Genomic DNA, 15305 nt, shown 5'->3' with positions numbered 1-15305 from the left:
CTGGCTATATAATTAATCTAAAAAGTAGCTGGAGTCATTCAGTAGCCCACAAGAATGATAATTTTCAAAGCATTACAGAGGAAAAGAAAACACCTATGGTATGAAACACTACTGACTCCACATTTTAAAGCTGCACCTGGCTGTACTTCACAAATAAGATTATCCCTTTTCATGGATGCTCACAGAGCCATTGAGATGGTCACAGAGTCCTTCAGAATGGAAAATGACAACATTTCAAATACCCTGGCTGTACTTCTATTTACCTTAGAGATATTTCTGAAGTAGAGGGGGGAAAAAAGAGCAGACAATAAGAAAGGCCAAACAAGAGCACTCCAAGAGTTGCTCAGCATCAGGTTACAGACAGTAACTTGTAAGGCAAACCACCTGCAGCTTCTGGCTGGTCTAGCTCATCAGCAGAATGAAAATGGGGCAAGAAATTCCAGGATGAGATTTAGGATGATCCACAACTTAAATGAGGTGAATGAGCTGATAAAAGCAAAAATCAAAGGAAGTGCTCCATGCTGACTCAAAAGCAAAGAGATGTAAAACAGCCATAGCCCTAATTAGGCAAATTATAAAGGAAGGTTTGAAAGAATCTTCTGGCAGGCTGAGAGGAGGAAAAAACTTAATGAATTTTAATACCAAGAGTCATCATTTTATCTGCAAGATTATAAAATATGGCTGCTTTGATAACAAGAGACAATAACATCTCAGGATGTCCCTTTCGATTCTGTGTTTTAAGCAGTACAAAAAGCACACAATTTGTCTCTGACAAAATTTCTGTTAACATTTCTTACCCACACATGCACTGAAGTGATTCACTGTTACTGGGCTGCGTTTAAAAAATCAAGTAGGTGGAACACTGTGGAGAGGTTGACTTGACTAAAATTAAAATTGGTCTAGGGAGTCCAGCTTTTGAGTACTTGAAAAAATTCTCTGGTTTCCAAGCACTCTTTTGTGCCACTTCCCATATTATCCTCACAGCTGGAATACATGAAATGTGGAAAGAGCTTTTTGCCTTCTTAACACGAGGTAGCAGAGTTTGCAAAAACCCCTTTCCACATCATAAGATTATTTATTCCTTGGTCTTCCAGATGTCAAGGTTTTCCCTGTTTTATCAGTGTCATGCTTCTTTCCTCACTCAGGCTCCTCTTTAATCATATCTAAGAGCATTCTTTTTTTCCCCGCCTCACTTCTACCCTTCCCTCTTTTTACACCTCTTCCCCAAATCCTTTCAACACAAGTTATATTTTTCTTCCCTTCCTGAAATACAAGTTTGGCTGTGCCTTTTGATTCTTTTCTCCAAATAACTCCCTTCTGTTTGCTCTTGACTCTCATAATGAATGCTCTGTGAAAGTTTGCACCTTTTTCTTTCCTGCAATATGGGTTTTGCTCTCTCAACCATGCAATGGACTATCCCCTTTTTGAACTATCAAATTTTCCCATTACACCTTCCCATCACTTATTGTTTTAAGCCCAGATAATTTCAGTCTGGCAATAAATTTCCCTTTTTCAAATTTCACTTAATTTTACCCATGTAACATTTCTTTCCCACTTTGTTGATCTAAACAGTCACACTGTACCAACAGTTGCTTATTTACTGGGGAAATATTTAGATTACTAATCACTAAGGATACTGCCATATTACAACTCCCTCATGCATTGGATAAGCATAGATCACATTTATCTCAAGAAATTTTAAGAATCCTACAATTCAATTTAAAATTAAAACCTTAAAGTCCAGTAATTTAAAGTGCATGAAATGTCAGTTGAGTTGATTCAGATGGCAGTTCTAACAGAAATAAAAAAATTTGCACCTATGGCTGTATCAAAAATAAATAACCATCACTGGAAAAAAAATTAGTTACTTCTATTCAGTTTTAAACAATTTAATAATATTTCCTGCAAGGCTACATACAAGAAACTATTTTAAATAACATTAATAAAAACTAAAAAAAGCCAGAGAACTTGAAGTTAGAAAGATTTCATCTTTCACATAAAAAAAGACATAATATATATGATTCATTCAAACAACTATATTATAGTAACAGTAAGAAAATGCTTAAATAAAAAGGTTTTAATGAGGGAGCTAAAATTCAGGCACCTAAAGCCATGTGTAGGCACTGAATAGCTGGTTTAATTTTCAAGGTTGCAAACACTTCGAACTTCCAAAGAGTTTAAGGTGACCAACACATATAGAAGTTCTATTAACACTTATCCACATAATCTACTCATCTGAGTAGGTCCATCAAATTAAAAAGCATTTGTATGCATAAAGCACATGACTGTTGTCTACAGGATTAAACTATATGCTGATACATGGATTCAGTTGTCTTATTTAAATCTCAAAATTTAAAACTTTCAATCACAAGAGTTAAAATACGATTTGTTTATTTAATTATGCATTTTGGATGCACGCTATAGTCTTTTATGCTGTGAGGAACTCCCAGTAGATTTTAAAATAGAGCAATTAGTACCTTTTTTTTCCAAAATGGCAACCAGAGTCCTCATGATCAATGTATTATTTTAAATATTCAGGTCTACAAATAAGAGTAATCATTGAGAAGCCATAAATTTCCTTATTGACCATATTATTTGCACGGCTTGAAAGCAGAGACTTCTGCTCAGAAATTGATGACACAGCTCTGGAATTTGAGAAGTTTATGGAACTTCCTAAGTGCCTATAAAAGAAACTTCATCTTTTATATTGAACATTTCAAGCAGGGATCAGTATATACAGTTAAATCAACACCTCTAAAACTTCATTTAAATCAGGATACTGGCCATCACAACACCATTAATCTCAGTTAGTTAAACAACTTTTCAGTTCCTAAATGAACATACACATTTCAACATAAGGAGTTTTAATAATTCACGCATTATTATTGACCAGGTCAGTGTCACATTATTATTTGCCTTTACTATTTTTGTTCTAATAAATCCCAACAGCAAAATAATTAGGTTGCTCATTTTAGCACAGAGAAAAGGGGCTTAGTCCCGCAGACACTTTTTAAGTGTCTAATTTTGTAAACGCTGATGGTCATATTCTTCTACAGAAAATAAAGCCTGTGACAAAATGTGTGGACCAAAACAGTCATTATTCGTATCAAGTCTGCAATGGTCACAGAGCTGCAGCACTGAAATTGCAAGGTAAGAACATATCATCAAATCTTTAGGCAATTTAAAACTTAATAAAGGATTCATTTGCACTTCATTGTGTCTACTCAGATATCTTCAGCTACCACCAATTCACCTTGGTTTCAGAATAAAGCTCTCAGGTATCATAGTTCCATCCAAGTTTTTAAAAGCAAACCAAACTAAAATCATTAAGGCTGTTTTATGTCCTTGACAACTGAATTTACTTGGACCAAAAGAAACAAACACTTTGAGGACCCTCAAGTGGAGTGAGCAGTCTTGTCAATATTCCAGGAAGAGTCATTGCATCCATTGGAATAATTAGTCACCAACATCACCATCTCTGTCACCTATGAGCCACAGAAAATGAAAACCTATAGCTAATAAGGCAGTTCCAAGCAGATCTCCCAGTGCAGTAAGATAAGGGATAGAAAAACTGTCAGGGTCTTTTCCTTTTTTCCAGAAGTGATGCACCATCCAGTCAGCAATCCACAACAGAGTAAACACCTACACAACATCAAACAAACAAAATCTGTATTATTATCATGTAAGTTACATCAAAAGGAACTCAACAGATAACATTATTGTCTCCATACTAGACCAAAGTGTTGAATACCATTGCTTTTGAAAAATATAAATAATTAATATGAATTAATTTCAGACAGTTAAAGCTCCCCACAACCAGAGAGAGGGACACTTAGCCAATTTCTCAATCACATGCATTGCTGGAAGGAACATACTGAATTACTGACAGCATTTTTTACCCAGACTATGCTTGAGGACTTCTGAAAATGGCAAGAAAAGCCAAAAAAGTTCCACCAAACATGCAACTGCACTTCTCACATAACACATCATTCTGTACAGAGAGAACATAAGTAGGGCTTTGAGAAAATTCAGAACCAAATCATGTTGCCCCACATGAGTACACTCAACCCAGGCATAATTCCTGTTTGGACAGGTCTAGCACTGACCTGAAATCATATGTCATATAAAGAATAATAGGTCAAATTAAGAACAGTTTCACCTGGGTTGTGTGAACTGCAAAAAGTGGCCTAGAACCTACTTTTATGCCTGAAATATCACCTTCAGCCCCTCTGTAATAAGGCACACCTGCAATATATATTATGAAATTGTCACTCCAGGCTGAACTTGTCCCAGAGTAAAAGAATTAATTCCCATTTGTGAATGTCTGAACATTTGAGAGGCTTGATCTTCATAACGAAGGTATGCATAATTATAAACCCGATTTTAGAAAAGAATCCTTTTAATGTTGCACAGCTGTATGATAAGGGATTCTGGTTCAGTGGAATCATGTGGTGTGGAATGGCACAAGATGAATGAAGAAAGGACCACTAACTGAGTTTCATTTCTTCTTGTAGCCTCTAAGGAACTGCTTAAGTTGACATAAATTCTGTATTTTAGGTATTTTTAGTTATTCAGTTCTTTAAGAAGGGTAAACTTAAGACATGTACTACCATAATTAATTTTTAAAAACTCTACTACTTACATTTAAAATAATGTAGGTATCAATATAATGCAGTATCAAAAGTAGTAAAAAGTAGAACAATAATATTTTATTTACTAAATAATCAATTATCAGCACAAAAGCAAGCTTATAAATGTATATACTCATTCACTGAAATATTGATCAGATGATTGAAAGGCACTTCTCCACTATAAGTACAGCAAAATAGATGTCTTAAAATAATTGTGTTGAAAAAGCTTCTTTTTTAATACTTGCTTTGCAAAAGTGTATGTTAAAATACAAGCCTGAATTTATAATTCAAAAAAAAAGAGAAAGGAGGGGTATTTGCTAAATGAAAAATGCATGGCTTATTTATATAAATGTATCTTTTGAAAAGGGAACTCTGTAGTCTAAGCTAATTATGCAAGTCCTAGGTGCGCTGACTGGAATCCAAACAAATATATTTAAAACAGATGTTTTCTTTGGAAGATGATCAGATTCCTTGAGTCAGCTCCTTCTTCTTCCAGAGACAAAAAGAGGCCTGTTTGTAAGAGACCCTGCACATTCCCATCTCCTGCAGGATGCGCTCAGAAGACGCTGCAGCGCCCCGCATCCACAATGGTTACGCGTGTCCCATTGGAAGATGGGAGCATTCATTCCAAAAAAAATATACACTGCATTCATACAGCAAAACCAATTAGACATAACATACACACCGCATTTTAGATTACAGTATTCACTTTTGACTCTTAAAAATCACGACATGAAAACCTTTCAGTTGGCTATATGTTTTCCATCCTGAAATTAGACTACATCGTTAAGTGGGCACTTTGGAAACAAAGCTTTTGTGAACCTTTCCAAATAATTATTTTTGCTGTGTTAATGTACAGGTGCACAACAGATACTGCAAATTATAACAAGTCTGCATTCTGTAAGTCATAAGAAAAACTTAAAGCAGATTACATTAACTGGTGCTTGTAACAGTATGTGATGGCAATTGGAACTTAGTGCTTACAGATTAAGTTATGAGACTGCAGTTCCAGCCCTCACTTATTTTGGTAAAGGAATAATGGTGTCATCCATCATACATTTGCATGGCTAGAAACTCATTAACATTTAAGAATTATAGGGCTCAGTCTTTGGAAATGGTTACTTATTTGCTCACATCAGTTTTTAATGCAAGACAGAATCTATGTGACTAAGACTTTAAGAAGATTTTGCTTCTTATCACTGCGAATAGAAGGCAATCAAAGTCATCAATCAATTATTATTTTGGGGAGAAAAAAAAAGAAAAGGAAAGAAAAGGCAAAAAAAAAGAAGAGAAGCACCCTACTAGGAGTTTGCTGAATTTTTGAAAGCCAGTCTTGCATTCAAAGTGATCAGTGACTCACAAAGATCTGTCAGATAAAATAAAAAGTCGTAAAAGAGACATTGCAAGATGACATTTCGTGTTTTGTGAGATTTATTTATTTATCAGTGACAGATACTTCTGTCAGTAAATTGATGCAGATGGCACAGCAGTACAAACACTCTGCATTTCTGCCCTGCACTCATGCTATGAAGAAGAAAGCCTTTCTTCTCCCAACTGAAAACCAGCTGGTTTTGGGGGAAAAGTAAAGGGATGAACATCACAGAAAAGCCTAATAATACAGTACAAAAATGAGATGTTTAGCATGAAATGCTGTAGAAAATTAGTAAGAAAAGCTTGTAAATACATGCAGCACTGTTCAAGATGTGAGCTGAAATTATTTAGTATAGAAGTTACTTAATATAGAGAGTTTTCTGCAAAAAAGGAGATGACTAGTAGTAGAATTATGAAACAAATCTCTAGGAATTTTTCCATTCTGAAGGATGAAATAACTGCAGGGTTTAAGAAAGGGAAAAAAACCCCTAAATATCTATCTATATAAAAAGATCTGGCTAAGAAAAGAAAAGACATTCAATAGTCACTGATCAAGAAAAAAAAAAAAAGGCCCCAGAGACAGGACTGCGAAACACTAGGAAAATTCCAGATGTTTCGATAGTTTAAAAGGAAAATCATACTTTATTATTATCATTATTGCAGGGGAAAAAATCACAATCAAAAGAGAGGAAAAAAAACTAAAGGCATGATCAGACTTAGAATGCATTTCTAAAAATCGCCCTTCGGTCTCACTGTCAAAAAAAGTCCTCAGAAGCAGCAGAATACAGAAATAAGAGTAGGAAGGAGTCGAAAAGCTTGAAAAACCCTAATAATGAAGAATCTAAAAATAAGGAATAATAGTACTCATATTATTTGGTACAACAAAGGACGGAAATTGAGAGTAATTCTTGATACTGAACTTTCTGACTCAAATTATGAATTTCAGATTGGAAGTAAAACTGAACATGAATACTTAAATATGAGTGAGCTTTACTATTTCCAAAGTTCAAATCTTATGACTGCAAGATGAGAAATGGGAACATAACACAATAAAAAGAAGGTCTTTTTCCTTTGCTGTTGTGCATAAAAATTTACTTTCATTCTTTCAAGGTCTTTAGATACAAATAACAAGGAAAAGTTAGGTGAAGAAAAGTTATTTTTTATCTTTTCCATGTATTATATCTGTATTTCTCATGGAAATAATTTCTTATGATCTCTAAAATGGGAAAAGACTGAAACTCTATTATTTAAAATAAAAATACATAACTCCTTCCAAACATTCTTAATACTGTCTATGCTTCCTATAGCCTAATTAATAACTTGCAGGATGCTGTAAGATTTTTATTGTTTCTTTCATCCAGAATGTCTATATGTCATCAGTGGATGCCCATCAAATTCACAGTGATAAAAGGGTAATATTCAAATGAAGAATATTTGTAAACCAGAGTAGAATTGTTCACTTTTATATTAATTTATACAATAGTTGCTGTGATAAGTGAATTCCAACACGAAGCTGGACAATTAAACTGTTAAATTGCCTGCTGCTAGTACTGATGATTCCACCTTAAATTTTTTCCATCTGAAGGTGCATTACAAAATAGTTGCATTCTATTACTTTAGACAGGAAACACAGATAAAAATAAACTAAGTTAATCTTTTTCAAATGTGTTTTAGGTCTCCTTTATTTTCAAAATTACATTGACTCAAAATTTACCCATAACTTCACAATGAAAAGATCCTGCAATTACTGGATAAGAACTCTTACAAATCCATGAAATTCAAAGGTAAATTTATTTATTTGTTTTTTTAATTATGACTAAAAGAATCCCATTTAAGACTCTCTAAAGACTACTGTGTTCTGACTCTGTCATTCTCACCAGAGTTATGACTTAGGTCTTCTAGTGGCTTGGAAAAGTCATTAAGTCAATTTTCAAATTATATGCACCATGTCTCCAATTTTAAATGGCTTTTGATGAAGTAGTAAAGTATTATTTTACTACTACTGTAAAGTGCTTGTAGTAGATCCACACTGAACTCACTGAGTTTCCATTGTCTACAGCCAGAAATCTGTAATCAGTGACTTCAGAGTACGGACTACACACATTTTTCAAAAGACGTTTTTCTGCACGGTTTTCTCTGGTAGCTTATCTGGTGTGTATCATGTCCAGAGGGGACAAGTCACTGTTTCCTCCAAACATGCAGAGATTTCCTTCAATTCCTGGCTGGAAAGAAACCACTGAACAGCAAGTTTTTTCTTACTGCTGTTGTTTGTGTTGTAGCTAAGTGGCATTAGCTCCTTAAAGGTATCCAAGTAGCCAGACAGCACAGCATACACTGATGTCAGACTATGACCTCTTTGAAGTAAAAAAGAGAATACCTCTTTAACTGAAGTTGTTTCTAAGCCAGTTTCATTATATTAATGTAATTTTGCAGGAAGCAACTTTTTTTTTTTTTTTTTTTTGATTTAAGTTTGAATCAAGTTTTTCAGATTGTCATCTTGATTTCTTTGTAGTTCTGCCAGACACCCTGGCTTGACCAAAACAGCTCTAATTTCAGGCTGTTTCTCCAGCTATCTGCTAGGATGTGCAAACCAGACCAGTAAGTGCTCTGGCATGCTCAGCCTGAAGTAGCTGTAGCACAACTCAGTGTGTCATTGTGCTACATACACAAGCACTTTGAGCTCAGCCTTCTGGAGGCAAAATTGAGAATTCCCTGCTGTGACTTGGTAGGAGCTGGGCTTCTACCCCAGACATGGCTGGAAAGGAAGGAGCTCTTGGTACCCACGGTCAGACCCCAAAGAGTCTGGCAAGTCTGCTTGTCATGCTGCAAGGAGAAAGCACTGAATATACAGAACTGTCCAGATTTGGGCTTGGCTTTCCATATTTCTTTGACATATAGTCTCTGTAGTAGTTATACGCTTCATCTTTCGGAAATAACCTTTCCTGTTAGAAAAAGCAATATTTAAAATGCATCAATATTTTGTCTATAAACACAACCTTCCTTTTTTCTCTGTAATGTACAGTATATGCCACGAGTTATGTTTCCACATTAAAGAGGCCCATACCATCATTAGAATCCTCACACTGGTGAGAAATCCTAGACATTTTTGATGTGAGCAGGAAGTTGTTATGAGCACCGCTGAATTCTTGGTTTTCTATTGCCCCAAACAGCCCTGAAGCACTGCAAAAGTGACTTCACAGCTGTGCACATCTGACCTTCTCTGGGTAAGAAGAATTTTGGAATTACTTATTTGCTTGGTAATAGCTCTGGGAATCTCCTATTGTTTGTTTATTCCCCGAGACTTTAACATAACTGTGTGCTCAGATTTGGTCAGTAGGTGTGAAAATTCCTCGCAGGGCGTTTTACTGGCTCAGTGAGAACACACAGAACAGAGGCTGCCTTTGAGCGCCCTGAGCCGAGTGCCAGGACCGAGAGCTTGGCAATTCCAGTGCTGCTCTCCTTCTGCTGCAGCCTGACAAGACAGGGGATAAAATTGTGCTTGCTGCACAGCTTCATACAGGACAAAAATACTTGTGCCTTTGTGAGGAATAAGAGGAGGACTGTTTCCCAGTTAAGAGAACTTTCGTAGGTCATGCAAGCAGTGCGCTGTGCATGTTTGTGGCATGTTCTTGTAAGATTTTCAAGGAAACAGTATTCCTCTTAAACACTCACCAAATCCAAAATGCACTTTAAAACATTATACTGGGTTTGATTAGGCACACTGGCTTGCCCTGATTCTGTACAGTGCATTGTGTGAAGCACCCTGCATATGGGTATACAATCCCCATAGCATTTTTCTTTCTATTTTCCTCTGGTGCTGCCATTCATAAACACAGAACAGTCTCTTCATTACATAGCTAATTCAGAACTTTTAAGTTTCAGGCTAAAAAGTTTTACCTGAATGTAGATTAATATAAATAATTGTGCAGTTTTCCCCCCTTTATGGAAAAACAATTGTGAAATCCCAGCCCCTCTAAAGATAAAGTGAGTACAGCCTTGGATTCACTACAATCAATTTATAAATTTAATTGAAGAACATTTCAAGAATATATATTTATTTAAAGAATAGAAACAGCTGCATTATTAAGGATAGGAAAATGAAATTAAATAAAATGTTTTCTGGTTTTTCTTAAGCCTAGAAACCCAGAATGGTTTTGTTCACAGAGAATCAAAAAGAATGCAAATCATAGTTCTGGCTACACATATTACTTAAAATATCTTAATGTACTGATTTTTGGAAAAAAAACCTACTTATTCAGTGAAACTGTACTTTGTTTTATTACACTGCATATTTTCAATCAATAAAAACTGAATTATACTACTGATAATACATCATGGCATATTAATTATTTAGTTCCCATAAATAGCTTATTTAAATGACATGCTGTGGAGAAAGTATCTAAGAATATCTCAGAAGAGGTAGGGAGTAGAGATGAAAGAACCTGGTAGGTCTGGGTGGTGAAAAAACAACAGTCAATAAAAGTATCAGATCTGGATGAAAATAAAACTAACTCTCTGACTGGAACTTCAGTAATACTGCGTAGAGCTTTCAGTGCAAATAAATTCCATTGTTATCACTTTGGGATGTTTAGTGAAGAGTGAAGTTTACAAGCAATTTCTCATCAAGATGTAAAATAGAATTCATATATATGTTACATTTTTACTGCAGAGACAATGTGGGATAGCATAAACTGATAAGAGACAGAGAGGAATATAAAAGAAGTAATACATGTTTTTGCATTAACATTTTCTTGATTTTTTTTCCATTTACTCAAACATTCCATTTAGAGTTCTACATTTGCCATTTCTTTAATCCTTTCTTTTCCATTTTAAATAAACAGAGCTGGACAGTCAGAAATAATAAACAGAATCAAAGTAAATTAACAATCTATTGCATTCCACTGTAAAATATGACATTAAATAATCTAACACTTTACGATAGTCACCTGAATTTTAAAGATGGAAAATTAATTTAATTGCTGTTGTTATTTTTTAATTTAACATTATTTTTAAACATAGTGAGGAAAAACCTACATAGGTGATATGTTGCCATAATCATTGTCAGCAACCCTTTCTGCCCCCCAGCTCAACACAAGTAAAGAATGGCAAAGGGCAAAGCCGTGATATCAAACCTCCTCACAGGACTGACCATCATTAATTCCTACCTTTAGGAATCACTGTATTCTGCTAAATTATCATCTACCTCCTCAAACACAAAATATCCAGCTTGCAAGCAGGATTTTATTTTTTGACATCCATTTTCATATACCTTACATGAAAAGTGAAAATTAGGCATAGTCTAATATATTATAGAAAAGGCCCAGAATGCAGCTCTGTCACTGCTCAAAAGACTGTTAATGCATTTGGTTTGTTGTAATTAAAATAATAATACTTAGTTGTGAAGTTTTTCAGTTTTACTGCAGAACTGGAAAAGCTCTCACTGAGAGAGCAAAAATATGAAATAATTCAGGAAAAAATAAGATCAGTAGCTGTTAGGTTATGCCAAAATAAATGGCAGCTTGAAAACTGTTTTTTGCTGTTTCCAGGTGCATAGATAATGTCACTGAAAAAGGGAAGAGGAATGGATAAAAATATTTAAGTTCTTTCTTTGAGAAGAAAAGCATGAAACTGCAGTATGGAAGTACTTCAGACTGACAGGTAAATAAAATGTGTTGAAGATTTAAGGGTTAAAGCAAGCATCATCTCTCTGAAACCAAAATCTGCTCTAATTAGAGGTATGCAACCCTACAATAATCACTGCTAGAGAAATAGCAGGATAATTCAAATGGGGAAAAGAATCTACCAAATATTTTCAGGTCTTAAAAACCAAGGTGTTTCAAATTGTAAATATGTCAAGAGAAGTTACAGTTTGCAATACTGGTACTCAGTTTCCAAGTAAATACATCTCAAAATGTCTTTTATGACTAAAGACAGAAGATAAAGAAGAAAAAACAAACCATTAAAAGAAGAAAAAAGCTATATGTCTGCTTTATTGATGAAAAATCAAGAAAATCAGGTGCGGCCTGATGTACTGCAATAGAGACACATGACTAAAATCTGAATACTCCAATCAGATCCTGAATTAATGAAAACACAACTTTACACCTGCATACATGCTGCTGCTGGGTTTAAATTACTATGTCATTTCAGAGTATTGCCATAATGCCATAACTTGGTTTTCAGGTGAAAACCTGAAATTTCTGCATTTCTCAAGTCTTGCTGCTGAAGAAAAAGTGTCCCTTAACATGTTGTGATTGTAGTTCTGTGAGCAGGAGGACTGGATTTATGAACTCAGGTTGATTCCCACAGGAAATCTTGGAAATTTAATACTGACAGAAATCACACTGCAATCTTCCATTACCAGGGGCTGTTGCCCCAACCCAGACAGAACAGATAAAGTAAAGGAATAGCATCATTTCCTCAGTAAAACACATTATAAACCAAGTGATAGGGCTGGAAACTAGGAATATTTTCTAAGAGGGAAATGAAAACTAATTGATGTCTTTCAGTATGACACTCTCACTTGCAAAGGCTGAAACATTACCAGTCATGTTCTACCAGAAAGGTGTAAAATTCCCATGTAAAATAGTAACAGTTTTTGAAGCCTCTCCTTATTGAGACAGCAGTGGGAAAAAATGGGACAATTCAGAACATTAAAAATTATAATTTCATTAAGTATTGACCTGTTGAAAATATTGTTTTTTGTATTCTAAAACTAAATTGGTCACATTTTTCAAAACAGTATGTACATTTAAATTATAGCTATTTCAATTACACTTCCACAGTGTAACATAAACAATCACTTTTTGGTTTTAAGGCGCAATGAAACATTACAATTAATTCAGGCAGGTTATACATAAAAATTAGGTGTGACTTTAATGAAATATTTAATTTTGTATTAGTGATTTCTCAAAATGAAATAATTTCACTTTAAGACATTGCTATTTCAAAAGGCATCTTTCAAGAACTGCCCTTGCTGGGTATGAACAGACCATCAGGTAAAAAAGCCAAATAAGGTAACAGTTTGACAATTAATGCAATTACTATTTCTTGTACAGTGTTTGCTCTCATATGAATTTAAACTCATAAATATTAAGAACACATCAAGGAAGCTGTTATATTTTCATCTACTGGACTATGTTAACTAAAACAGTAACATGAGCCATTTTAGGGGATTTCTTTAACATTTTACTTGATTTTCATTATTCATAAATGCTACCTTTCCTTCTTTCCATTTCCCCTCTAGTTGATTAAATTGACAGGGGTTTAGATGCAATGGTTCCAAAAGCATGTGAAAAATGCAAGACAAGGAGATAATGCAGTCAAGGGTGTTCTGCAAACCACTCACAGCAGCACACCTGTGTAAGCCATATATTTGTGGAGATAATCAGCTACTTCAGAGCTGTGCTGAAAGCCTCTATTAAACCACACCTTCTTGTACCCTTCATGAGATTTCAGGTACCAGAAAAAAAAATTATTTTCTTCAAGAACTTGATTTTGTACAAGCATTTGCTAGGTGTACTTATTCTTACCTGTAGCAGAGCTGCAAACAAATAGACTGCTATAAAGATGGGGGTTAAGGAAGTATGTCCACTTTTCATTAAGTGGATAGTGTACAAGAAAATCAGGTGTCCAGGAATCACCAAGAGAAGTAGAACTTGGGCTGATTTGTTATTTACTCCTACAGTTAAAAAAAAAAAAAAAAAAAAAAAAAGAGAGAGAGAGAAAAAAATCCAAAATTTGGTTAAGCTCTTCAATTCCTATATTAGATTTCTATCCATTTCAATATAAAAAAACTCCTATTTTTTGAATTCCCCAACACTGGCTACTGTGGAACAGCAGGCATTATTTTCCACTAGAAGACTCCTTGAGGAATTTCACTGTCTTCCAGAAAAGGTAAGCAGAGCCTTTCTGGAAAAGAGTGCAACTGCCTTCATTCTGTGCTCATGTAATACCATCTACATTTTGGACTTCCTAAAGTCTTACTAGTGAAGAGGATCTTTTGGACTCCATATTCAAGACATCCTCAAAAATACCCTATATTTCTAAAAAGTAATTCCACATTTACCACTTTCACATCTGTTTCAATTCATTTAATAAATATGGAAGTGTAGTACATGGTGGTGACACATCACATTTCACCACATCATTAGGAAAGTAGGAAATACAGGGGAGGAATAAGCTGTGAAGAAACAATCTAGAGAGAAAATGACAAACTGGAAATGGAAAACAGGGATTTGGCTTAGTAATAATGTCTGATACAGTGTTTGGCCCTAACATGAAATTGGTTTGAAGTTCTGAAGGCAGACAAAAGTTGGGAGCAGATAGAGAAGCTAAGGAAAGTTGAAGGCTGAAGCCTTTCTGAGTGGTCACCCCAGTGTCCTGCCTCACCAGCCCTTGCCAGGGCTTCACCCTTCTCTGTGCTGCTGTCTACTCATCCACCCATCAGGGAGTTTCTTGTGACTCTCACAGGCAAACAGCTGCAGGCAAAGGAAATTGCCAAGCCTCACCCATCCTTGGAATTGCACACAGCAAGTTCAGTTCATTGCCATTTCTCATGGTGGTACAGTTTGGCACACGGGGTAAAGAGACGTGAGACAGGATTTTCAACTAACACATACCTGTACCACAGTATGTTCTGCATGGGTAATAGCAACCCTTGGCCTCCTCTGGCAGCTCTCCAGGAATGCTATGTAAATGGAGGTAGGTAGAAATTCTGCTAGCTTGAATAGCTACTAGATTGCCACCAATACCTGAAATGCAAAAGGAAATCAATGAAAAATGTTCAACTATTTCTTTTTCCTCTAGTAGGCAATGTTTTTGCACATTTACCAACTTCCTCTATGTTTACTTCCAACTTCCTCTATGTACCTTACATACAAAAGTCAAAATGACAAATATCTTTAGAATGTATATTAGCTGTAGACAGGCTGCAAATCATTCAAATCAGCCAAAAAAAAAAAAAAAAGTGGGCTACAGTTTAATGTATCACTGGGTATTTGGAGATCAGTTTTGAATCATGGCAAGTGCAAAAAGTCCAAAAGGTTCCATCTTATGTTTTCTCATAGACAAAACTCTATTTTATCACTGCCTCTTCTTTGGAAATCCCTCTTGGATCACCAGAAGTATGACATAGTTGTGCCACTGCTGGATTACCTCCCAAGGAGAGTATACTTGGCCAGGGTGAGTAATGAAAGCAGACACACTCACTACCACACATATAAATGCAGATTTCACTCACAGAACCACAGGTCCAGAAAAGGCTTCAAGACTTAATGTATTCATTCCCCTCTGACACAAAGC

General features: G+C 35.3%; 1 protein-coding gene across 1 annotated transcript in view; it reads right to left on the bottom strand.

Moving 5' to 3' along the window:
* Positions 1-1868: 1868 nt before the first annotated feature.
* The window catches only part of SLC41A2 (solute carrier family 41 member 2), a 43416-nt gene continuing 29979 nt past the window's right edge, over positions 1869-15305 (bottom strand). The window contains exons 9-11 of the mRNA XM_030263169.4: positions 14624-14755; positions 13535-13683; positions 1869-3642 (exon numbers count right to left, since the gene is read on the bottom strand). Of these exons, the coding sequence (XP_030119029.4) occupies positions 3457-3642; positions 13535-13683; positions 14624-14755 (467 nt within the window). The 3' untranslated portion in view covers positions 1869-3456. The remainder of the gene's footprint in view (positions 3643-13534; positions 13684-14623; positions 14756-15305) is intronic.

The sequence above is a fragment of the Taeniopygia guttata genome, chromosome 1A, assembly GCF_048771995.1.
Source record: "Taeniopygia guttata chromosome 1A, bTaeGut7.mat, whole genome shotgun sequence".
In the NCBI taxonomy this organism is placed as follows: domain Eukaryota; kingdom Metazoa; phylum Chordata; class Aves; order Passeriformes; family Estrildidae; genus Taeniopygia; species Taeniopygia guttata.
Note: the sequence above shows the minus strand (reverse complement) of the source record. Positions and strands in the feature narration are given on the sequence as shown.